General features: G+C 41.7%; 1 protein-coding gene across 1 annotated transcript; it reads left to right on the forward strand.

Annotated features, from left to right (window-relative positions):
• Positions 1 to 3157: 3157 nt before the first annotated feature.
• LOC124777243 (glutathione S-transferase-like) lies at positions 3158 to 20347 on the forward strand. Its single transcript, XM_047252570.1, has 5 exons — positions 3158 to 3251; positions 15098 to 15245; positions 18888 to 19055; positions 19430 to 19572; positions 20034 to 20347. Exons 2-5 carry the CDS (start codon positions 15110 to 15112, stop codon positions 20199 to 20201), a joined length of 615 nt encoding a protein of 204 aa, XP_047108526.1. The 5' UTR covers positions 3158 to 3251; positions 15098 to 15109; the 3' UTR covers positions 20202 to 20347.
• The last annotated feature ends 6179 nt before the right edge of the window (positions 20348 to 26526 follow it).

Here is a 26526-nt window from a genome sequence, read left to right on the forward strand (position 1 = left end):
ATCAGCGACCTCAGTAGTCATCAGACATCGTGAGAGAGCAGAATGGGGTGCTCCGCGTAACACATGGACTTCGAACGTGGTCAGGTGACCGGGTGTCATTTGCATCACAAGTCTGTACGCGAGATTGCCACACTCCTGAACATCCCTACGTTCACTGTTTCCGATGTGATAGTCAAGTTGAAACGTGAAGGGGCAAAAGCACAAAAGGGTACAGGCCGACATAAGTCTGTTGACTGACAGATGCCGCCGATTATGAAGAGAGCCCTAATTTGTAATAGGCAGACATCTATCCGGACCATCACACAGGAATTCCAAACTGCATCAGGATCCACTGCAAGTACTATGAGAGTTCGGATAGAGGTGAGAAAACTTGCATTTCATGGTCGGGCAGCTGCTCATAAGCCACACATCACGCCGGTAAAGGCCAAAAGACGTCTCGCTTGTTGTAAAGAGCTTAAACATTGCACGATTGAGCAGTGGAAAAGCGTTGTGTGGAGCGAAGAATTATGGTACACAAGGTGGCGATCCGATGGCAGGGTGTGCGTAAGGCGAATGCCCAGTGAACGTCATCTGACAGCGTGTGTACTGTCAACAGTAAAATTCGGAGGCTGTGGTGTTATGGTGTGGTTGTGTTTTGCATGGAGGGTGCTTGCACCCCTTGTTTTGTGTGGCACTATCACAGCACAGGCCTACATTGATGTTTTAAGCACTTTCTTGCTTCCCACTGTTGAAGAGCGATTCAGGGATGGCGATTGCATCTTTCGACACGATCGAGCACCGGTTCATAATGCACGGCCTGTGACGGAGTGGTTACACGACAATAACTTCCCTGTACCGGACTGGCCTGCATAGAGTCCTGACCTGAATCCTATACAACACATCTGGGATGTTTTGGAACGCTGACTTCGTGCCAGGCCTCACCGACGGACATCGACACCTCTCCTCTGTGCCGCACTCCATTCCCAAAGAAACCTTCCAGCACCTGATTGAACGTATGGCTGCGGGAGTGGAAGCTGTCATTATGGCTGAAGGTGGGCCAACACCATATTTAATTCCAGCATTACCGATGGAGAGCGCTATGAACTTGTAAGTCATTTTCAGGCAGGTTTCCGGATACTTTTGATCACATAGTGTATGTCGCGGCCTGAAAAAAACCAGAAGTTTTAACTTTAGTGATAACGGCCCGAAAGGCTGCAGACTTACATAAGAAAGGAGTTCATGGCCAGACAGATCAAATCAGTCAGAATACTTATGACGGAAAAATGTTTTCCTGGCGTGTGCCGTTGAGGATGTACCGGGTGATCAAAAAGTCAGTATAAATTTGAAAACTGAATAAACCACGGAATAATGTAGATAGAGAGGTAAAAATTGACACACATGCTTGGAATGACGTGGGGTTTTATTAGAACAAAAAAAAGACAAAGTTCACAAAATGTCCAACAGATGGCACTGGACAGCAAAACGTCAGTGACTGCGCATCAAATGGGTAAAGGTCCGTTGACAAATACAGCTGTGGCGGGAATGATTTGGAAGTTCGAAGTTACGGGTTGTTTAGACGATAGACCCCGTAGTGGCCGACCGAGCACAAGGCGTAATGCTGCTGAGACAGTTCAGGAAGAAATGGAGACTGTAGAGGGTTCGTCTATGCACGGGGAAGTCAGCGCTCGTGCAGTCGCACGTCACACCGGCATTCCATACACTATTGTTTGGTTGGAACTTAGGCGTACCCTCTGATGCCATCCATAAGAAATCCATTGGCATCATGAACTGTTACCTGGCGATTTAGTGAAGCGGAGGGCGTTTGCGGTGTGGGCGTTTCAAAAGATGGCAGAAGATGACGATTGGTTGAGTAACGTGTTGTGGACCGACGAAGCTCATCTCACGCTGCGAGGTTCTGTCAACGCCCACAACTGCAGAATTTGGGCTACCGAAAATCCTAGAACTGTCGTGGAAACTCCATTGCACGACGAGAAAGTCACGGTATGGGTTTGATTTACCACATCTACCGTTATCGGGCCTTTTTTCTACGAGGAAATGCATGATTATGGTTTTGTAACTGCTACTGTGATGGGTGAGAGGTACGCCGATATGTTACAGAATCGCATCATCCCCAGTCTGGCTGATAAACAACTGCTGGAACGTACGATGTTTATGCAGGATGGCACTGCATCCCATATTGCTAGACGCGTGAAAGATCTCTTGCATGCGTCGTTTGGTGATGATCGTGTGCCTAGCCGCCACTTTCGTCATGCTTGGCCTCCCAGGTCCCCAGACCTCAGTCCATGCGATTATTGGCTTTGGGGTTACCTGAAGTCGCAAGTGTATCATGATCGGCCAACATTTCTAGGGATGCGGAAAGACAACATCCGACTCCAATGCCTCACCATAACTCCGGACATGCTTTACAGTGCTGTTCACAACATTATTCCTCGACTACAGCTATTGTTGATGAATGATGGTGGACATATTGAACATTTCCTGTAAAGAACCTCATCTTTGCTTTGTCTTCTTTGTTATACTAATTATTGCTATTCTGATCAGATGAAGCGCCATCTGTCGGACATTTTCTGAACTTATGTATTTTTTCGGTTCTAAAAAACCCCATGTCATTTCAAGCATGTGTGTCAATTTGTACCTCTCTATCTACATTACTCCGTGATTTATTCAGTTTTCGAATTTATACCGACTTTTTGAACACGCGGTACTTGGATCTCTTCTACCATCACGTGAGCGACGTGGTCGACCGCTTCGTGCATTTCCTGGTAAAGTAGGTGTCATCTTTGTGCAATTTCAATGTGATTAGTATCAGCTAGATGCTCCATCAGGACGATATTGTCAGAGAATATATCCACCTTTGCGTCTGCCTCGTGAATGATGGTGGCCTGCAGCACAAGAATACGGAAATTCTCGAGGTCGAAGCGCCATGTCTCCTTCCATACTCTAGTAACAATAAGCGTAGCTAAAAGCGATGCTACAGTGTAAAATCTATTTGGGAAATGCTGTTAATACTTTTCGCGTTTACGGTACTGTCATCACTAGTGTCTATCACAGCCCCAAGGTAAGAGTCCAGTACAGATACGGTTGTTCACCTGGCTCTCCCCTCCCCCTTCCACAGGCGGCTGCGTATCGTCGCCCCACCACTCTCCGATAGCGGCAAAGCGCGCTTTGTACTACGTAGGACATTCGAGCGGCGGAACTGCAGGCAAGCAGAAGACACAGCAGCACTGCAGGAAGCCAACCGACACAAGCAGGTTAGTGCTTAACTACACTTTCATGTAACTTTAATCATAATAACGGATTTTAAAAGTTTCCATTCGTGTTAACCCCATACACGTGCCAGAGCGTTTCAGTGCACAGTTTGTGCACTTCACTCAGTCATTTAGCAAGCGTCTTTATCCCACAGTGCTCACAGGATATAAGAAGTTACAGTCACTGACGTCCAATCAGGATCAATATTTTGCTTGTTGTGCCTCCACCTAATATGTTCAAAAAATGCTCATGAGCACCAGGCGGAAACATATCTGTTGCCCTAGGAAACGTATTGTGAGCGTTTTGAGCGGTCGAAGACTGTTAGCTGAAATGAAGTCTGCGTATTTCATATTCAATGTAGTTTTGCTTCGGACTGGTTGGTGCCATCCATATTTACGTAGTTTTCGTTTCGACATACCCTCTGATATTAATCACATGTGCTGCGCTCGTATATGAAATTACATGACGAAGGTGGGAGCAATTGTCAAGGATCATTATGCAAATACACACCTCCGACTTACAAAATAGACGACATAAAAAGGTTTGAAACCACAATATGCTGAAGAACATGTTACTTTTGTGTAAACAACATATGAAGGCTCTACAACGTTATTGCTTGGCTTCGAATTGCCATACGGGAGCAAACAGTGGAACATTTAAAATGAGCCTGTTGAGCACTAACTTAACTGTAGTGGAACAAGAGTAAATACCAAAACACAGAATTATCCGAATACTTCCTACACTTAATGTATAAAATTGCGTTCCTAGTTGCAGCTTTGGTGATACAAGTACCACGTATGAACGCGCTACAAAGACTCTAGATCAAATGCTACCTTATGTCTTCTTATTCCTCCTGAAACGTTTCTCCTTATGCAGGTCGTTCAGCGTGCTATATGTAACTAAGGAAATATTCGTTTGTACTCTTTGCATCCTGAAAAGCAAAAGGATCGCACTGGATACACTTTTTTCGCTCTATAGTAAAACTTTGCTCTAAAGTATTATAAAAATGTTACAGCTTTCTTTACTTGTATAATGTTTCAAACAGCTGTTGGCTGTCTCATACAACACTTCTTGTCCCTACACAAGGATGGTTTGATTTCATGTGTGGACCGTACTGAGTTCAGCTGGGAAGTTACACAAAGCTATTGAGTTAATGTAAGGAAGATTTAACGTCCCGTAGACGATATCAGAGATGGAACACAAACTCAGACTAGACGAGAATCGAGCAGAAAACGGCCTTTCACCGCAACTATTGCTGGAGGTAGTGTATTCTCTGTGGAGGTACTCGAGGACGACAAGTAATATACCAATATGATCATTATTAACGTTCATTTTATTACATTTTCGTCTGTTAGTCATACTGAAGCACTCGTTTTCGTTGCTGTCATTACCTTGTCTCTCATGCTATGCATCATCTCGAAGCACAGCATGAGTATAGCTCTGACGTGTTCTACAACTGAGAAAAAGCTGTTTCCTGTTACGGTCCCCTTGTGACTTCCACTGCATAAGTGATATTACGACAGTTTGCTTGTTCGGACACAGAAACCGATTGTGGTTGACTAACCGTTAGATATAACCTGTAACTAAGCTGATATGCCAAAGTGTATTTTAATACCGAGATCATTATGATCCATGTTTACAGATAATTGCTAACAAGTTTAATTAGTAATTCGTGCCTCCAGAGTCAACACGTGAAAATGTTTGCTAATGTGTCCTAGATCTTGTCCCATAGCCGAAGTAGCTAAGCATCCCTGTGCAGGGGTAAGCCAGTTTGAATCCCCTTCATGACCGAGCGAGGTGGCGCAGTCGTTACCACACTGGACTCGCATTCGGGAGGACGACGGTTCAATCCCGCGTCCGGCCATCCTGATTTAGGTTTTCCGTGATTTCCCCGAATAGCTCCAGGCAAATGCCGGTATGGTTCCTTTGAAAGGGCACGGCTGACCTCTTTCCCCAACCTTCCCTAATCCGATGAGACCGATGACCTCGCTGTCTGGTCTCCTCCCCTAATCAACCCCAACCTCCCCGTGGTGGATGGAATTTTCACTGTCAGAATTTGGCGGGCAAGAGGAGGGGAGGTGGCGGCGTAAAGTTCCTGATAACTGGTCTTGGATCCAATCTTCTGGTTTAAATACCAAACCTCTCTGCAGTGTCTCATTAAGTGAGGGTTTGTGACGCTGCTGGTGATACGTCAGTCGGGTGGGAAAGTTACGCACAGAAACCTCCCTTGGTTCTATTCTGGAGGAGTATGCTATGTGCTGGCACCGTCTTTCACCTTCACCCTTCTCTTGTCGTCATCATAATCATCATCATCATCATCGTCATCATCATACAGCACAAACAGGACACTATGCTATCATGCGTCTGTTCTACTGACCTACGCTGTACAATCACACGTAAGATAAACTCTCAAATAACCGCAAGTAAAGGGACCAGTTGGTGTGCAAGGGGGAAGAACATCCTTGCCGACAGGCATCTGTACCCAACCTGAGGGATATCCCACCCAACAATACCATACAACCTACACCATATGACTGCACGACATATGTGGTGTGTGCATTGCCAAGAACGCCTTCTGTCAGAGCCATTCGTGTTTTTTGTATAAAATGCCTTTAGCTCCATGTGGCTCTATTATCAGTTGCATAACCTCTGATCGAAAAGTTTCCATTTGACGGCGTCGCAGCAGCGTAAATGCAATGTAATGCGACCCATGCGAGTATATAAGCACCTATACTTTAATATATCATTATTAGTTAGTTAATTAATAATATTCTGTATTTATTTATTATTATAAATCAATATTCTTTTTGTGTGCTCTTTTTTTAATTATTGGTTTTTTATTGGTTTTAGCTGGTTTAGCTTAGGCCCTTATATCCTTTTATCTTTATTTTCCTGAAAACAAGGAAAATATAAATAATTCGTTTTAAATACCGAAGGTGAGCAAGAGGTGTATTCCGTAGCGGAGATTTTGCTAATATTCCTCGTCGTTATCTGCTCCAAATGGTTCAAATGGTTCTGAGCACTATGGGACATAATATCTGTCATCAGTCCTCTAGAATGTAGAACTAGTTAAACCTAACTAACCTAAGGACATCACACACATCCATGCCGAGGCAGGATTTGAACCTGCGACCGTAGCAGTCGCGCGGTTCCGGACTGCGCGCTTAGAACCGCGAGACCACTGCGGCCGGCAGTTCGTAGTTTCTCGCGTATTGCTTTCTGTCGTGCCACGTGGATCAAGTGACATGTGACTGATAATGCATCGCTCGATGTTATATCGATATATGCAGCGTACTGGGAAATCTCGGTCCTGCTCGAAGAGGAGTACTATTTCACCAGCCCTGCATTTTCAATAACAAGCTATTTGAGAAAAACGTGGAAGCTGTCGTAAGCGTGGTAAGATCTGGGATTTTAAAGCAACTACTTTCTTTTCGTGCTGTTCAGTTGACTCGGCTACAGTTTATAAGCGCTCTTTTAATTAAGAACAATATTATCAGGCTTATTTTCATATTGGGGAGAGGTGATAGATAATATCAGTAATAGTTAATAGCATTAGAAAGGTTTTAATTAAAATTATCGCTACATAATCTCTCATCAGAATAACGCCCGCAGCAAAGCAGCGCTTCCGGGAAATCAAAGAGCGTTTAACGCGGCCACTTTTGTTTCTAAATTCTACTATATAAATCATGCGCGGGTATTGTTAGCTCTCTTGTCTCGCTTTCTGCGCTCTGAATATGTCTATGTAGATGCGGCGTGCGATATAGAGAGCATTTCTGTGTGATATGCTACGGAAGGAATCAGGCCACTTTTGTTAAACAGCAAGAAAATTGACTAGTTAATTCATACGGCACAGACTTTTGCCGTAAGGTCATGGACTAAGAACATCAGAGGAATTTTGTGCGCGAGAAAAGATGGGGCTCAGTAATAAATTCTATCAAATGTCGAATAACCGATAATAGGATCTGTGGACTATGTGAAGGGACGTTAAACTGAATACACTAATGGCCATTAAAACTGCTACACCAAGAAGAAATGCAGATGATAAATGGGTATTCATCGGTCAAATATATTATACTAGAACTGACATGTAATTACGTTTTCACGCAATCTGGGTGCATAGATCCTGAGAAATCAGTATCCAGAACAACCACCTCTGGCCGTAATAACGGCCTTGATACGCCTGGGCATTGAGTCAAACAGAGCTCGGATGGCGTGTACAGGTACACCTGCCCACGCAGCTCCAACACGATACCATCAAGATTAGTGACTGGCGTATTGTGACGAGCCAGTTGCTCAGCCACCATTGATCAGACGTTTTCAACTGGTGAGAGATCTGGAGAAAGTGCTGGCCAGGGCAGCAGTCGAACATTTTCTGTATCCAGAAAGGCCCGTACAGGACCTGCAACATGCGGTCGTGCATTATGCTGCTGAAATATAGGGTTTTGCAGGGATCGAATGAAGGGCAGAGCCACGGGTCGTAACACATCTGAAATGAAACGTTCACTGTTCAAAGGTCCGTCAATGCGAACAAGAGGGACCGAGACGTGTAACCAATGGCACCCACACCATCACGCCGGGTGATACGCCAGTATGGCGATAACGAATACACGCTTCCAATATGCGTTCACCGCGATGTCGCCAAACACGGATGCGACCCTCATGATGCTGTAAACAGAACCTGGATTCATCCGAAAAAATGACGTTTTGCCATTCGTGCACCAGGTTCGTCGTGGAGTACACCATCGCAGGCGCTCCTGCCTGTGATGCAGCGTCAAGGGTAACCGCAGCCATGGTCCCCGAGCTGATAGTGCATGCTGCTGCAAACGTCGTCGAACTGTTTGTGCAGATGGTTGTTGTCTTGCAAACGTCCCCATCTGCTGACTCAGGGATCGAGACGTGGCTGCACGTTCCGTTACAGCCATGCTGATAAGATGCCTGTCATCTCGACTGCTAATGATACGAGGCCGTTGGGATCCAGCACGACGTTCCGTATTACCCTCCTGAACCCACCGATTCCATATTCTGCTAACAGTCATTGGATCTCGACCAACGCGAGCAGCAATGTGCCGATACGATAAACCGCAATCGCGATAGGCTACAATCCGACCTTTATCAAATTCTGATATAATTCGCATTTCTCCTCCTTACACGAGGCATCACAACAACGTTTCACTAGGCAACGCCGGTCAACTGCTGTTTGCGTATGAGAAATCGGTTGGAAACTTTCCTCATGTCAGCACGTTGTAGGTGTCGCCACCGGCGCCAACCTTGTGTGAATGCTCTGAAAAGCTAATCATTTGCATATCACAGCATCGTCTTCCTGTTGGTTAAATTTCACGTCTGTAGCACGTCATCTTCGTGGTGTAGCAATTTTAATGGCCAGTAGTGTATAACAACGACACTGGACATTTAGCTTGTGAAAATAAAAGTGTGCGAAGTTTGAACGATTTTATCGAAGTATAATAATGGACATAGTCTTTGTTGTAATATCTTTGAGTGACGAACTACAAAAATCACTGTCATGATAGTTGCCGTAATTGCTGAGAGTAATTGCAGGATCAACCCTCCTTTTCCCTCTATACAAGACGCAATCATTCATGATCATTTAATTATTATTGAACGTTGTTAATAAAAAAGCGAAAGTGATTTCTATAATTACGTGTTATTAGTAACTAGTAAATAACACCCAAAGACGTTATTAACTATCGTGTCTTCGGTAACACAGCAACAAATGAAGGGTGATCGACTGAGCAAAAAGTTGTCATTAATTATTATGAAAATCCGAGATTTAGCCACCGTTACAGTAATGATGTTTGTGGCTGCTGCATCTGAGGTACGGATATAAGGAACAGTAAGGCATATACAGTGGATAACAACATAAACATCGTACGTCAGAGAAGTCGAGGACGGAGGGCGGCTACAAGTACCTAAGTAAATGCGCTTGAGATTTTTCCTGTACACAAATCGCTGCCTCACGAAACTAAATCATAATTTAAAATCTCACAGTTGGTCAGTTGATCTGTTTAGATCCGAATGATAGGTTTAAACGCTGTTCTGATCACATCAGGAATTACTTAATAAATCAGTCTCTACCGGGAAACCGTCAACGATAGGCTCTCTTAAGCCCTGAGGCTTTTCCGTTTTATATAATGAAGGAAATAACTTCTTAGACACAATGAAGTGTTCTAATTACGAAGATGCGTGCTTCATAGAAATTTTCTGCAGTTTTGTTTAGTATCTGAAAACATCCTTCATTTTGATATGCAGAGTGCTCTCTGAAAAGATTTCTATAAAGCGCGTCTTGGTAGTCACTGCCGCTTTTGACCAGATGCAAATCATTCGAGCATAGGTCTCAAACTCTGAAGGAATAAGATCATCTCTTGTATTTGATAGTGACTCGGACTCCCTGGTATGGAAATGTCGTGTGGCTAGGGCCTCCCGTCGGGTAGACCGTTCGCCTGGTGCAGGTCTTTCGATTTGACGCCACTTCGGCGACCTGCGCGTCGATGGTAAGCAGCATTATCAATATCGCGTCTGAGGTAACGCGATCATCCAGCAGCTACGGTCCGTCACGGCTCCATAGATGGCGCAAGCCAGTTCGTTGGGTGCCCCGTGTTTTGCAGTTCTGCCTTTAAACGTGCGCGCGCGGTCACGTCTTGCACTAGCCTGTTTTCCTTTGAAGCCTTCAGACAGCGCCGTTTGACGCAGTGCTCGACTGTTGCTTGTTTAGGACTTCTCTCTTACGGTATCTATTCTTGACCGATCTTGCACGCTTACAATGTGCCGTACGAGTAACAAAGAGAACTTTCTCAACAGAACGTTCTCTGAGAATGTTCTCAATTTCGTATGACTAAAAATTTCGAAGCATGTTTTCTGACAAGGGAGCTCTCTCTCACTGCCTCCTTTCTTCCTTGAAGAGGTTCTCGGTATGCATTTTCGTGCCGCATCCGGCAGAGAACATACCCGTAATCTTACATTTCATTCAACTCGCTCAAACACGAAAATATTCAGTGAACAGATATGAAACTGGCATCAGTGTGTTCTAGAGGAGTTACACTGCATTTCGATTTTAGTTTTACGTGCGACAACAAATTATTTCGAAAAGTAAGGGGCAGCTCACGAAATGCGTTTTCTGACGACTTTATCGAAATTTCGACACGCGAGAAACTTTTTAATTTCGTAGTTATTTGAACACATTACGCAAACTAAATCATAAGGTACATTAAATATTCATCTTCTCCAATCTGGGACTGCCAGAGTTTTATAACACGAGATAGTGAGTGTGTGTGTGCGTGTGTGTGTGTGTGTGTGTGGGGTGCATACGGGCGCTCGACGGCGAGGTCATCACCTCGCAGGAAACGAATGTGGAAAAAATCAGTGGAGTGTGATCATACACTCTCAGACAACGCCAAAGTATTAAAGATGCTATACAACAGAATAAAATACAAGTGAAACAAGAAAGAAGTTAAAAGGAAGCCAGAGGAAAATGTCAGTGACTGGCCAATAACACGAGACAATGTTAGTTAAATATGTCGCATAGTAGTCTACACGAGCGACGAACACTTACGCGGTCGCCGTTGCGGTGTTGCTACGAGAAACAGGTAGCTAGGTTCGTAATAAACCAGTTATTAATTTTTGTGTTCTACCTGCTTATTTGTAACACAACAAAATATAAGATTTACGCTGGGACTAAACATGGTGAAGAACACCTCAGAGTTTGAGTGATATAGTTGTCTGTCGTATACCTAAAGTCTTTTCCTACACTAGTCTGAAAATCTGTCTCTTCAACAGCACAAAAATGTCTTCATTTTCACTTCGTTTCAAAGCTCGCTCCTCTTTTTTCATGCTTTTAGGGAAGGAATTCGTCACCGAAATAATGATTTCATTGTTAAACCTGTATAAACTACAACAGCTTCTCTCTTCGATATTTCTTCGAGTTACGTACATCCATTATGCCTTCTGAGCAACAGAAATTCTGCAATTTTTAGTAAAAAACTCGGTAAAACTTAAACTCACCGAAACTTACTCAGCTCGAAGTATGCTGCAGAGCTCACTTCAGAAACCGCTCTTGAGAAATTTCTCTAGTATTATTCTTACGAAATCGGAGATATGTTCTTCGCGTTGAGCAACATCTTCTGTAGTTGTACTCAACCTGAGAACATTCTCAAGTGAAGTATATCCTCCGACTTGTTTTATTCGTGTGAACCGGAGTATGTTCTCCGAAACTCACCTGAGTATGTTCTTCGAAACTCACCTGAGTATGTTCTCCGAAACTCTAATCATAAAGTACATTCTCCGTTTCATTCAAACGACCCAATGAACTTGCTGTGTTTTGAAATCAGCTCTAGCCAGCCGTTCTCTTCGGAAACTTAGCAATCCCCGACAAATCGCAACTGCTATTTGTTCCACCGGTCAACGCCTCACTCTGATACTGAACGTTCCTGCTTACGTCAAGTGTGATAGAAGAACGTCATCCTACCACACAGTTATATGTTTGCTGTGGTTTCACTAAATCACTATTTCGGGTGGTGGGGTGGTAACTTTACGTAGGATATCACCCATTTCTCTCCACCCTTGTCTAACTATGTAATTTACTCCATCTGTTTTGCCGTTGACATTACTTCGTCTTGTCGTCAACTAAACGTTAAAAGTCTACGGCCTTAATTCGTTCAAATATCTAGAAGTTTTGTTTGCCAATCACGGTACAACAATGTATTCACCTGCCTCATTATCTTCGCCATTACGATTCCTTAGGCTACAATTCTTCTTCTTCTTCATTTAAAGTTCAGGGAGTAGGCCCCTCGCCTGTTCCAATCACAGTGTAGTCGTCTTGTCTATGGTACTCCCATATCTTATATACGCGTGGTTTGTAGTTCACTGCTCGTTACGTTAGTGTTCCTTCTGCCATCATATAGGTGCATTCTATCTATTTTACTCTTTGTTTTATTAATTCGTTTACTGAATAAGTTCCCAGCTTAGTTCTGATGTCTACAGGTCTTATCTGATCTCTGAGATTGGAGCCCTTAGTGCATTTCATATTATTATTTCGTCTTGCTTTCGAATTGTCCGCGACTGTGCGTCGTATGACGAAACGGGTGTAGCCATTGTTTTACAATGTTTTATTTTTATTTCTTTCTGCATTTTTTTGCTTTATGTTCTTTGTATTGTACCACATATCAACTGAGTTCTGTTTAATTTATTCTGTATGTCATTTTCAAAGTGGTAGCCTAAATTACAACTTAAAATGAGAACTTTTTCTAAAAATGACTCTTTTGCAGTACGTTGGAGCGTATAAGGTCTTTTCCATTAAAAGACTTTCAAATGTGTGTGAATACCTAAGGGACCAAACGGCTGAGGTCATCGGTCCCTAGACTTAGACACTGCTTACACTAACTTTTGCTAAGAACAACACACACGCCCATGCCCGAGGGAGGGCTCGAACCTCCGGCGGCATTGGCCGCGCAATCCGTGACATGGCGCCTCTAACCGCGCGACTACTCCGCGCAGATTGAAAGACGTAATCGTAGTGTGTGTCAAATATTACAATTGTAGACAGTGCATGTGTGCTCTTGAGTCTGCTATTGCTGGTTGAGGAAAACTAGAAAATGTAATGGATGCTGACTTCAAGGAATGTCCAGCGGCATTTAGCATTAAATTGCAAAACTTATGCATCATTCAGCTTGAAAGCAGCAGCAGTTGCACTCCTCCCAATCCCCACCCTTACCAGCAAGTATTCAGAGTACCCTCTTCCAACTCTTAGGCGTATATTCAAAGAAAGTCCTAAAAACCTACTTGCGTAATGTTTCGTTACGATCTCGTGACAACCTTCGACTGACGGAGGTACTAAGTTTGATACTGATATCCCATTACATATTGGGTCGCCTCCATAGCCGATATCATGTGGTAGAACCGAAACTGGCAATGGAGAACCTTGCGCCAAGCAATTACGCGACCCCTGCCAGCAAAATTCAGACACTAGAACATAGACTTTTGCACAAACGCCAATGAACCGTGGAACTGGACAGTAAAGAAGCGCACGCAAGAATCGTGCAGCACCACATACGATTGTAACACACATTTTGAAGTCGACTAAGTGACATTTCCCGAACGACAAGTGTAACACTTGAAACTGTGAATGTTTCTTGCGCACCATTACCGGCCAAGACATCTAGGATTTTGTTATACACCTCTCAATATAACACAGTTAGATGATGAATCGTTTCCAGCACAAATGTCAGTAAATCTTACAGAACTATTCACATATATGAAGTAACAAGTAAGTGCGACGGTTTACAGATGTAGTGACTAGTCTCATGAACACAACGAAGAGGGGACGATCAGTATAAATTTTATCTGTTCATTATTATTTAATTAATGCGTACTCCGTTATTTCTTTAAAGGGACGTAATTCAGTTCTATTACATTTAAAAATTTCATTCTGAATTATGATGAAATAGAAAGCAAAGAGGTCTGTAACAGACTAGACATTGCACACACCAATATTCGGGGATTAAATCGTAAATGTATCCTCCGTTGCTGGAGCGATGGCAAGTTGGTGATCAATTGGTCAGATCTCGCCTCACCCACAGCTTTATTCGACAGGAGTAGGCTATGTCCCACCACCTGGATCCACCCTCTCCCTTCCTAGTTTGGTCATGACTTCACTTCAAAATTCACTCAACAGCAAACTGCGCTCATCAGGTACTTGACACGACTCCCCCATTATGTGAGTGAGAGATGCCGCCTTATACGAAGAAAGAAAACCTTCCTAATTAGGCAGCTAAACGTAGACCACGTGACCTCCCAGCCAACAATGCCAAACAACAACTTTGTTTAGGACATAATTTCATTTGTCTGCAATAATAGTTAACGAGTATTTCCTCGTAGCATTTAGTCTGAAATCGAGGGGGCACAGTGGTTAGCACACTGAACTCGCATTCGGTAGGACGGCAGTTCAAACCTGCGTCCGGCCATCCAGATTTACACTTTTCGGTGATTTCCCTAAATCGCTCCAGGCAAATGTCGGGATGGTTCCTTAACCTTGTGCTCTGTCTCTAATGACATCGGGACGTTAAACCCAGTCTTCCTTCCTTCCTTCCATTCAGTTTGAATAAGTAAACACTGCAAGAATGTGTGTGGCAGATATTTGTCTTTGTAATGCTTAGCTTAATTACAACTTTAAAGTGAATTTGTTGCTCTCGTGGATGACTAACAACACTTATCACAGCTTTCGTCATACAACTGAACATTTCTTAGCATGAAGTAAGTTAGTTCGTCGCATACTGACAATACAACGCACGGAATAAAAGTCTTTAATTTTTTTTATATACACACTGTGATACACGATTTATAATGTTAATTACAACTGAAATAAATGAGTCCTCTCCGGTATGTTAGCTTACTGTTCTTTATTAATACTGATGACCAGTACGAGAAGCATCCATGAATGACACTGACTTTATACGATTGCCTGAAATCCGACCCATTGGAGATTTGGATCGCTATTAAACAGCAGTAACAAGTCATTCAAACTATTTCACATTTATGGCTCACAGCCTACGCTACACTTACATCTTAGCGTCAATTTTGTCTCGTACTGATATTGTCTGCGCATGTGCATCTTTCCTTTCATGCAATATAATAGCTCATAAACTGTGACGTCCACAAAGAGACAGACCTTCCCTCAATACCCCATAATTTCCTATTCAAGTAAGACTTACTTACTATCCATATGTTGCACATCTGAGCTTGTCTTAACTAACAGAGGTGAGCAATAATAAATGTCACTACGAACTAATACCTAATCCTACAGGCACAATTGTTCATTTCATAAACCTCTGATTTTCAGCTTGAACTGGAGATGGCACCGAAATACAAGTTAACTTACTTCCCTGGAAAGGGTGTGGCTGAGCCAATACGTTTCTTGCTCTCATACGGAAAGATTGAATTCGAAGATGAACGATGTGATAAAGACAAATGGCCATCTTTGAAAGAATGTAAGTAAAAACTTATATCTTTCAATGTCTTGGCTTGAGACTATTCTTCTCTTCTCTTATCTGGCGCAGAATGAGGAAACTAATTGGTCTTTAAAAATACTGAAATTGAGTGCACTGCAAACATAGGAGCAATATAGTGCTGCATACCTAGGAGTGTATTTTGCTAATTCAGTAATTACAAACTCTGTGTAATAGAAGTGGTGGTGGTGGTGGTGGTGGTGGTAGTAGTAGTAGTAGTAGTAGTAGTAGTAATAGTAATAGTAGTAGCGCACAAAATGATGCTTAAATAATATACTACATAAATTAATTTCCTTATCGTTTCGATTGCAGTCAGTGAAAATAGAAATAAGTCGAAATATTACACAAAAGTGATACTGAGAAACAAAGAAACAAGTGTGTTGCATACTGGACGACTGTGCTAAATTGGGGCAAACTACAGGAAACGGCACATAAGAGGATAAGGAGTAAAAAAGGTCAAATGTACATATGGCTGGAAGTGCATTTCAAGGAGGTACACCCACTTGCTGGTGGAGATAAAAGATCTTCGCCAGTGCCCCATTATCAGCACCAAACAGGCAGCCTACCATCAGGGAAGGGGCTAAGCCACGAGATCGCGTGGAACATCCTCCACGATATTTGCCGCTATCTGTATCTTCTCAAACGAGTGCAGGCCTTATTACTTAAGGATGGTTTTCTCGCTGGTTCGTTACACCAGTCACCACGGTGTTGCGATTTCTGTCATACACCCTAGTCGACGATGAGGCTACCTTTACGAGAGACGGTATTGTTAATGTTTATATTTACCTGTGAGGTGAGGAGAATTCCCATGGTATGGTAGTAGCGAATCGTCAGCAGCGGTTCTGCTTCGGTGTGCGGGCGGGGATTACTGGCGCCCACCACGTGGGACCAAGTCATTCTTCCACAACGCCTCACAGTCGAGGCACATCTGCACATCTTACGTCCCCAGCTGAAAGTCATTCTTTCTTGATACGAAGAGAAATGTGGCTACTAAATGATGGTGTTCCAGCTCACTGACCTCTTGGGTGTAGTGTAATACACTAGTACACACAGTACCTTCCCGCTTCCCTCGTGTGCTCTTATGTGTGCTTTCAATCATTGAAACCTACTCTGTCAAAGACTTTTCATCTTCACCTTCAAGTTGGTGTACCTCTCTTGGAGCACAGTTTTGCTTCTTATGATATCAGGGATAGTTTCATGCAGTTTGTCCCCTTTTAGGAAAACCACCCTGTACATAGCTTGTAAGATCTTATTTAGAGAATTTTCACTTCAAATGACATGACATGACATGACATGACAGTGAGATTATAACAACGAACTGTGCTATTTTTACACGGTTATCTGCCCTGAAGTGATGAATGAAAATTTGTACAAAAGTTGGGTTCGAACCCAGGTCTCCTTCTCACTAAGCAGATGTGCTAAACACTACATCATCCTGGCACAATGGTTTTGCAAAATGACTCTGAGCACTATGGGACTTAACTTCTGAGCTCATCAGTCCCCTTGAACTCAGAATTACTTAAACCTAACTAACCTAAGGACATCACACACATCCATGCCCGATTCAGGATTCGAACCTGCGACCGTAGCGCTCGCGCAGTTACAGACTGAAGCGCCTAGAACCGCTCGGCCGCACTGGCCGGCACATTGGTTTTGCACAACTGCATGGATTCCTCTAATACGGCTCCCTCCTCAACCAAACTTTACAGTCACAGATTAGCCCTCTTGGTATTACACTTAAACTCTGCAGTTCTGCTCTAGTTTGGGGGTTATACTAGGTGGGCTCAGGTGTGAATGGGAACTTACTTTGAGGAAGGAGATGCGCTGAAGTAGTCCGTGCAGTTGGGCAAAGCATAGTGGTTAGCGTACCAGCGTAGTGAGCGGGAGACCCGGGTTCGGATCCCGAACTTAGAACAAATTTTCATTCGTAGCTTCAGTCTGCCTGTATACATCATAGGAGTTTGAAGAAGGACTCTGGAATAATATAGTTACATTTATTGTCTGCACGTTTTCTTTTGTAAGACACACCAGATTACCATATTACAACGAAGCTATACAATGCAAAATTTGCAAGGTTTTCTTCTTGCCAGAGACCTTGACATTTTTTATTTTATTGACATGAGCACATAAACCAGCGAGCCTTAACTTTATGACCACGTACTTCATAGCGTGTTTGTCTAACTCTGAAACGCAATACTGTAGCGGTTCTGCGTGACATGGATTCGACCAGTCCATGGTACGTTTCTGGAGGAATGTAATAGCAGATGTCTACGCACAGGTCACGCAAGAATCATAAATTAAGGGCTGGTGGTTAATGGTAGCGGAGCTGATGCTCTATAATGTCCCAGATGTGTTCCATTGGGTACAGGTCAGGCAAATCTGTTGGTCAAGACGTAAATGCTCGTCAAACCAGTGTAGCAATAATTCTGGCCCAGTGACATTGCTGGAAGATGCCATCAGGAGAGATCAAGCGTGAAGAGATGCTTGTGGTTCACAATAACGTTCATTTAGTCGACAGCTCTCATGGTACCTTCTGATACTACCACAGTTCCCTTGGAAGCCAAAGTGAAGGCCCACCAAAGCATAACACTGGCCCCACAGGCCTGCGTCTGTGGTAGGGTGCCTGTTTCGAGCAGCCGTTCTCCTGGTTGACGCCGTATCTGGACACAGTCATCTACCTGATCTAAGAAGTAATATGATTCATCCCTACAGACGAACTTTTCCATTGATCCATTGTCCAATCGCAATGATTCTATTCCCACTGCAGTGGTAACTGAGAGTGTCATAATGTGAATGTAGTAATGCATAGGAGTCGCCCGTTTTGGAGCATCATGTTCAACAACAGGCACTAAAGGGTGTCCTCGAAAGCACTTGTACCTGGTTCGGCATGATCCTCAGTCTTCAAATCCGCCACAAATCGCCGCGTCTCCTGCTTTACACAATGGGCAAGCCTCCGTCTCCATACTCTGTTGTGAGGCCACTTTGTCCAACACCAAGTTGCCTACTCGTGGACTCACCATCATTCAATTAGTTTCCATAGATGCTCTACACAGTACCACCTGAACAGCCAACCATTTCGCCATTTCTGAGAAGACGTTTACAGGCGCAAGGCCATAGCGATCTGCCCTTTGTCAAAGTCACCAATGCCTGTGGATTTCCCCATTGTCACTACAATAATTCCTCATTCGTCTCTCCTGCGTATATATTTACTGTACTGCGTCAGGAGTTCGTAACGTCACAAGGCGACATTCAATTTCGCGATGGGTATGGGTCATAATGTTTTAGCTCGTCATGGTACATTTTAGATGCTGCGACAAATAATTTACATGAGCAGACAGTATTTTTCTGAAGCACAATGATTTTGACTACTGCTGTTGTGGTGTCTCATATGAACAATGTCAGGTTTGAGTTACACTGCTCACACTTAAGTTTGGCGATTTTCTCCACTAAGAATACTAAAGTAAAACTTTAGCACATTACCTTTTGTTGATACTCGCACCATATTCAGAAATTACTTTGTTATACAAAAAGAAGGATTAACACCTGGATGTGTCAGGATTACAAAAGAACGCAGCGCCATACTTCTACTAGAAATGTTGCTAATATTTTTTTTTCTTTGTCAAGCAATGCCTTTTGGGCAAATTCCAGTTCTTGAAATTGATGGGAAGAAGGTCTGGCAGTCTATTGCTATTTGCCGTTACTTAGGCAAGCAAGTGGGCCTGTCTGGGGCTAACGACTGGGAAAATCTCCAGATTGATATGGCTGTTGATACAGTATCAGACATACGAATGAGTAAGTTTAATGGTTACATTCACTGAAAGATTTTGCGTTTCTTTATTTACATTTCACTACATGATATGGAAAATCGCCACTAACAACCGATATTAATCACAGGTAAACATAAATAAAAAATGTAACATCATAGCTCAGTTTTTGGAGTACCTTATTTGAAATTGTCTGAAGACATACATTTGTCAAATATAAAGTATACGTCACAGCTAAGCTGTAATTTTAAAGAAGTGTTTGAGTAATAAATGGTATGATGCTCATCTAAAATATCCTCGTTTGTACTGAGATATTATTTTTAAACTAGTTTTATAATTTTTAAGTTAAAAATTGCGAAGTATCTGTGCATCTATCATTTTAATATTTACTTCTGCTTGTAGAAATAGTAAGTCCTGCATATGAGACAGATGAAGCCTTAAAGGAAAAGAAGAAAGCAGCAGTCATAAATGAAAGCTTACCGTTTTTGTTGCCAAGACTTGACAAGTTGGTGAAGGAAAATGGAGGTTTTCTAGCAAATGGCAAGGTAAGCTGAAACAAATTGAAATGTATAAGCTATGGATACTGAAATAAGTTGAGATATCCTTTTAAATAATGCAGTTTCCTGGTAATTGGCACTGTTAAAATATGTGATGACGAAAATTATTGTATTTGGTAGTTTATCCACACACAGTGGACTCAATTATTCGCAAAAGAAATGGCAACATTTTTGTAGCATGTTTTAACTTATTTTAATACTTTTACTTTTTAAGGTAGATAGCAATACTGACACTATGTTGCCAATGTATGTGATTGTTCATAAACGCATCACTCTAGGGACCTAAAATTCTATAGTGCTTATTATATGTTTTCAGAATTGTCGAAAATTTATTTTGAAAGAGTGATTGTAGATGTTGTAGACTGACTTAGTACACATCAATTTTGTACACATTATTAAGAACTGAGGAATTTTCTGTTTGTATGCTAATGTGAAGGACTCGGTTTCAGCTCTCATGGGCAGACCTCTATTTTGTAGCACTGCTCGACGTCCTCAAGTTCGTGATTGGGTTTGACATAACAAAAGATTATTCAAACCTTTCTGCACTTAAAAATACCGTACTTGAAATACCAGCTATTAAAGAGTGGATTGCCAAGAGACCGAAAACTGAGACCTGAATGCAGTGTCTCAGTTTTATGTTAAATATGTGTTTGCTTACAAATTTTAATTGTTCTGCACTGAAGCATTCATTATGTATTGTAAAACTGTGATACCCCATTGTAAGTGCAAGAAGATATAATAAATTTTCTTCTGAAAAACGATATGTCAATACCTTTTTATTTATGTGACTCAGTCGAAAACATAGCACTGGAGAGTTTTCAAATGTATGGGATAAGTTTGGGAAATGTGCGTACTGTTTCTGGTTCACCCACAAACTACATTCTTGCTCGACACACAAAACCCTGAAGTTCTGTAGTTACACTTCATTTATACTAGTATCTATTTCTCCACAAATCTTTTGGGTTGTAGACTTCATCATATTGATGCATTTTAGAACATGACACAGTCTACAAGTCAGAGTTTTATGGAAATTCTGTCGTGGGAGGTCTACCAACTTGCTCATATCATGGAGGGATAGTGGTGGATGTATGGAATCCAATAAATGTGTATTAGTCTGAAATGTATGTGCGAGTGGATGTAGGTCAAAAATTCCTTCTATGAAATGTGAACTTGTATAGTCCATCTCATTAGAAGGTAAGTGAAATTTTAATTTTCATATTTAGAACTAAAGTACTGTAAACAAATATTCTCTAGGGTATGGAACTTATGAATCATAATTTTGTAGTGTAACGGATATTTCAACAGAAAGAAATCTGTAATAACTCTTTCAAAGTGATATTGTATTAAAACGTACCACTCATTCAGTACTAGGTAACACGAATTTTGAAACATGATATAACTATGATTTTTTACGTTAGTCGTTCTACAAAGTTTGTGTAGCTGGCGGAATACAGATGCTTTTGCTTCAAACAAAAAAGCTTTTTGTTGGGGAGTTCAGGTCTTCAAGATTCATTCAGTGTCATATAACACTACCTGAAATAGCTGTTGTTACTGGAGTATCTACATATAGCTGTGCCCAAGACGTGGGTATGAGTGGAATTTATTTTTGACTTATAAAGCTTCATTGTACACAGTTTCTGAAGTAGTATGACTGGGGACATGAACAAAAAGCCAGAAAGAGTTGGCCATGCAAAAAGCTGACTCTGAGATCCATGCCCGCGACACATACTATCTGGCATTGTGCTTAGTTTGTGGTCTGAGCATAACATAAGCTCACCAGAAAATGTACATGTTTAAAATAAAATGGTAAATTATGATGAAATATTCGGATTCATGGAATAAAAACTAGCTCGTCTGTGCTACTTTCCTTAAAAATTTCCCCTTCTATGGTGGTACGTTGGAAAAATGTAACTTTAATTCTCTATGAGGAAAGAGTTCTAATGCACGAAACTCTCGATCAGAGTTACGTTACATCTAGCTTTTGGAAGTAGTTTCCAAAGAGCAAGTTGAAGCCTGATGTTCACGTTTCTCATTGGATTCTTGAGCTGACAGAGTCCGCAGTATTTTAGTCACTGTAGTGTATTCAGAGTGACTCAATCAGTTTCTAACGTTTTTATTCGCAACAAAAAAGGAATGAAAATGTCATGAGTGGGCACACAAATCACAAATCAAAGGATATAAATAAAACCTAACGAAAGAAGCGAAGCAATTTCGTTGAGTTTTTAATATGCCAATTGAAATCAGTAACTCCATACATCCTAGCCAAATATTCACTCTTAGTTCCTGTTTGCAAAGTAGTATCCTGTCACTTAATTCTGTCACTGATGTAAACTTGACTGAGTTAAGTAAAACTATCAACACCATCTATTGGTCCTTCGGTCTCCTATAAAACTAACAGCACCATCTGTTGCTTCTTTGGTGTACTACAAAACTAATACTGCCATCTATTGGTTCTTTGGTGTACTACATCGTGATGATTAAACATCTGAACTACTAAGTCGAGCAGATAATTTTAGATAAAATTTTAAATTACGATATCTTTTTTCTCCATGATCCAGTTTTAATGGCATAAAGTTTTTATGTTGCCCCTAGTTATGCTCATGTTACCTGTGAAACCTTCATGAAAATCTCGTCTAGTAGTTTTAGATTTTAGTGAATTCAACCATCCGAACAAGACTGTTTACAGTTTTATTATTAGTAAACATAGGGTGGAGAAAAATTGTCATGAAATATTAACCCTGGATAGCTGATGCCAGTAGGAACCAAAATTACTAATGTTGTGTAGGTCGACAACGCACCATTTTTCAACTATGGAAACTTGGCACCAAGGACTCTGATGGCCTCTGATGTGAGGTGGAAACAAACAGCAAGACCTATCAGACATCACATTTGGGCAGTGACGGGGTTAGGGACATTTGTATGTGTGAACCGACAACAATAGCTCTGCAGGTCAACCAATGAACGGCAACAGGGCAATCCCACGACCAATCGGAGTGCGTGGCGCCAAGTTTCCGTAGTTTAAAAATGATGCATTGGCGACCTACACAACATTCGTAATTTTGGTTCCTGCTGGCATCAGGTATCCAGGGTTAAAATTTTGTGACACAATTTTTCTCCACCCTGTATAGATTTGAAGTATACAAATAGTCATATAACACAACAAATAATTTAATAGCCATACATAAAGAGCTATTCAAGCTTGTTTACATTTCTTCTGTGATTTAATTCAAAATATTTAAATGGTTTTTAAAAATACTGGTAATAGATATGTGACAAAGCCAATGAAATGCTTTGTTTGTAAACATTCATGTGGCACGGATTCTAGGTGTAGTCCTTCAAATTGGATTCAAAAGCCCTCATGAGGCTGAGAGGACCATATTCCAGAAGACCTGCCATATGCAGCAGATCTTCGGACATCTGCTAGTAGATAGCAGTACTAACCATCAGATGAGAGTTGATCGAACAACTAGAGATAATTGAAGAATTGTGAACTATACGAATCTTAAAAAAATTACTGTTATGATTATTTAACAGTAAACTTTATATAAACAACAGAAAATTTTAATTTCAAGCTTAAAAAATCTAATGATGCAATGTACTTAGCAGTCTTCCTTGGTATGATGGGTACCTATAGGGAAAACATCATGGAGACAAGGCGTTTGTGAGTACCCTATATCTTCTCTCGTCGATATATTCGCCATTCTTTGTAACATTTGGTCATAAACGTAACAATCTACTTTATTGCAGATTGTATTTAACTGTTTCTACAGCTACCGCTGGTTTAGCTGAGTCCAGCAATACTGAATAATTGTTGGCCATTGACAGTGCTTTGAGTAGTAGTGACTGTTGTTGCTTGGCATGGGCACTGACCATGTGGTGACCATGCCAGGACGTAGTTTTGTTCGAGTCCTCCCTTGGGCATGGGTGTGTGTGTTTGTCCTTAGGATAATTTAGGTTAAGTAGTGTGTAAGCTTAGGGACTGATGACCTTAGCAGTTAAGTCCCATAAGATTTCACACCCATTTTTGAATGTAGTTTTGTGGAAAAATCTTCAGATCCAGAACCTAATTGCCACTGTCAAGGTATGGTGAGTGATTTGAATTTTCAGCAGTGCCTCCATTATGCAATCAACATTGCACAGGGAAAAGGAACTGTTAGTTTGATTATAAATCACATGTACAGTGTACTTAATAGAATAAAACCGACAAGTCAAACTGAGGGTCATAGTGTAATAAATGAACAGGCCAGTGTTAATCTGGACAGTGTTTCTGTGGATCTCATTAATGAATCAAGATTAATTAACATAATTCAGATTGTAGTTGCAGCATAAAATGAAAAATTAGATTTGGGCATGAGGACTGAATTGCATGAGACAGGAAAAGACAATAATCATGTTGCAAATGTAGCCAAGGGTCATAACATATTGCAATTATTATAAGCACTGAAAATCAATCATCAAAAAATAATTGCAAATAATTGAAAGTTGGTCGCAAATTTGAACAAAAAGCTCAATAAAATCGATAAAACCCTTGATGATCATAAGAAAAATTTGAACAAAAAACTTGATGAACATAGTCAAAAGTTGAATTATACGTTGGATCAAAAGGTGATACATATTTGTAACGAGATGCAGGGCCAGTTCAATAAATTTATGAGGCATTTGCTGAAAAGCGCAATGTGCAACAATCTGAATTCAAACATAAGGCCAATACACATTGTCAACAGATAGAAGCAGATGTAGTTAAAAATACAGATCCTAGTAAATTCATAGTAGGAAATTGTAAAGTAGCTCAACTGGACAGTGCAATATTGAATAACAAGGTAGTTCATGCTAAAGATGCATACAAACAAAAAAAATACGTTATTAAAGTAGTATTGAGTCTGCAACAACAATGTTCTGATTTAGAATAAAAAGTACGGGAACTGGAAGAAGCTACGAAGACTGTGAAAATTTACTACATGCTGCATGATAAGAATACAATCAAATAAGAAATAGACACTCTAAAGCCTGAAAATCGTAGTGCAGGTTGTTGTACAAACATTATAGTCTATAACATGCTCAGGCAAGGACAGTTTAAGGAGTCTGAGCCAAGCAGACAATTACATCCAGTTGATTTCATGAGTCTGAAAAGACAAATATTTGCGTGGAACACTTAAGTGCAGGGGCAGGAACATGGGGAAACAGTGTGTCCGATCAGTACACCACATTTGCAGATTTCGAAAGTGTGCTTCTGTACAATTATTGGTCATGAGAGAAACAATGAAGTATCAAAGAAAAATCATTTTTAGTACACAACTCACAATTAGTGTCGTCACAAAGGGTCAATGCGTTAAGGTTCTTCGTAAGCACTGAGGTCAGAATAGTTATCTGGACACCCCCATTAGCGATGATGATCAGGGTGGAATTTTGATAAAGCACTGTCTGTGAAAAGTAAGAAAATAGTAAGCTTCGCAGTCATTTGATGATTTGACGAGCTGTTACGAGTTGCTGGTCATTTAGAAGAGACGGATAATGAAGCAACACAGGGTGAATCCGAGCACGGCACAATAAGTCTCGTACGAACGTAATGATGATCGTTTTCGAAATGATATGAGAGAGAAAATGGTTCTTAGGACCAGCACGGGCCACAAGACAGTAAATAGATACTGATCACGTACACCACGAGAACGAGGGAACTCTGATTAACTAAAGTTAGTTTCGGACGAGGGAGCATCTTATGAGTATTGTCTGCAAACATAAATAACTTTTTAAACACGCACTCAGGTATTATATGTATACACAGCGTTATTTTTTCCTCAATGTACAAACTCTACGGACTGATCGATGAAAGGATATGGAACAAAAATGTCTAATGAACTTACGTCCGGAGGTTGCCATGCTAGAGAACACTTATTCAATCATACATTGTTACAGACACTGCGGCCTAATATGAGCTGTACCATACGGCTACAGTTACAGTATGTGTTGACAATGGTTTCCATGTTCCTCAATGCATGTGTGTGTACATGCCGTAGCATGTTTCGTCTCATGCGTTCACATCGGCCAGGCTGCATCCGAACAGTCTCAAAGGCAGCAGGAATACTTTGCTCCAGTGTCTCCACATCTGGATGGGTTCTGTATACACGATGCTTTTGAGATGGCCCCATAAACAGGAACCGCACAGGTTGAGATCCAGTGAACGAGCAGACCATGCAACTGGACTCACGCGTCCGATCCATCAACAAGAAAAGACACGATCGAGATGCGTCCGAACGTTAACGGCGAAGTGGGCTGGAGCAGCATCATGTAGCAGCCACATAATCCCTCGAATCATCGATGGCACTCTTTCCAGCAGGGGAGATAAAGTCACCCACAAGAAACGCCGACAGTTCCGGCCTGTTAGGCGACGTTGAGGGAATACTGGTCCCAAAATACAGTCACCAATTATCCCCGCCCACACATTCCGGCTGCAGAAGATTCGCTGTCGCCATACCGTGGGGGTTCTGCATACTATCCCTCAGATGACTCTTATGAAAGCTGAAGATATCACTGTGTGTTAAGACGGCCTCATCTGTGGATAGAACGGAGGCACAAATCCCATAATAGTTGTTGCCTGGTGAAGAAACCAGTGACATAACTGCTCCCGATGTGAAAAGTTAGTCGCTAACGAGCCCTGCACACGCTGTAAGTGAAAAAAGGTAGTAACAATAGTCATGGAGAATGTTCCTCATGGACGTCTGGCTTGCCCTGTACTGGTGGGCCAACTACCTGGTACTGACACAATGGACACCTTCCACACTGTTAATCACATTTTCGCCCAAGTCTGGTGTCTGAACATTTCAGGTACGTTCTTCATGATTTCCTGCTTCTTGAAACGACCCTGTCTCAGGCAAACGGCGAAACGCTGTTGCAAACATTGAAAGCTGTGGTTGTTGTCTGTGGGGGTAGGTCTCCTGATATAAT

This window comes from Schistocerca piceifrons, chromosome 2, assembly GCF_021461385.2.
Source record: "Schistocerca piceifrons isolate TAMUIC-IGC-003096 chromosome 2, iqSchPice1.1, whole genome shotgun sequence".
Taxonomy (NCBI): domain Eukaryota; kingdom Metazoa; phylum Arthropoda; class Insecta; order Orthoptera; family Acrididae; genus Schistocerca; species Schistocerca piceifrons.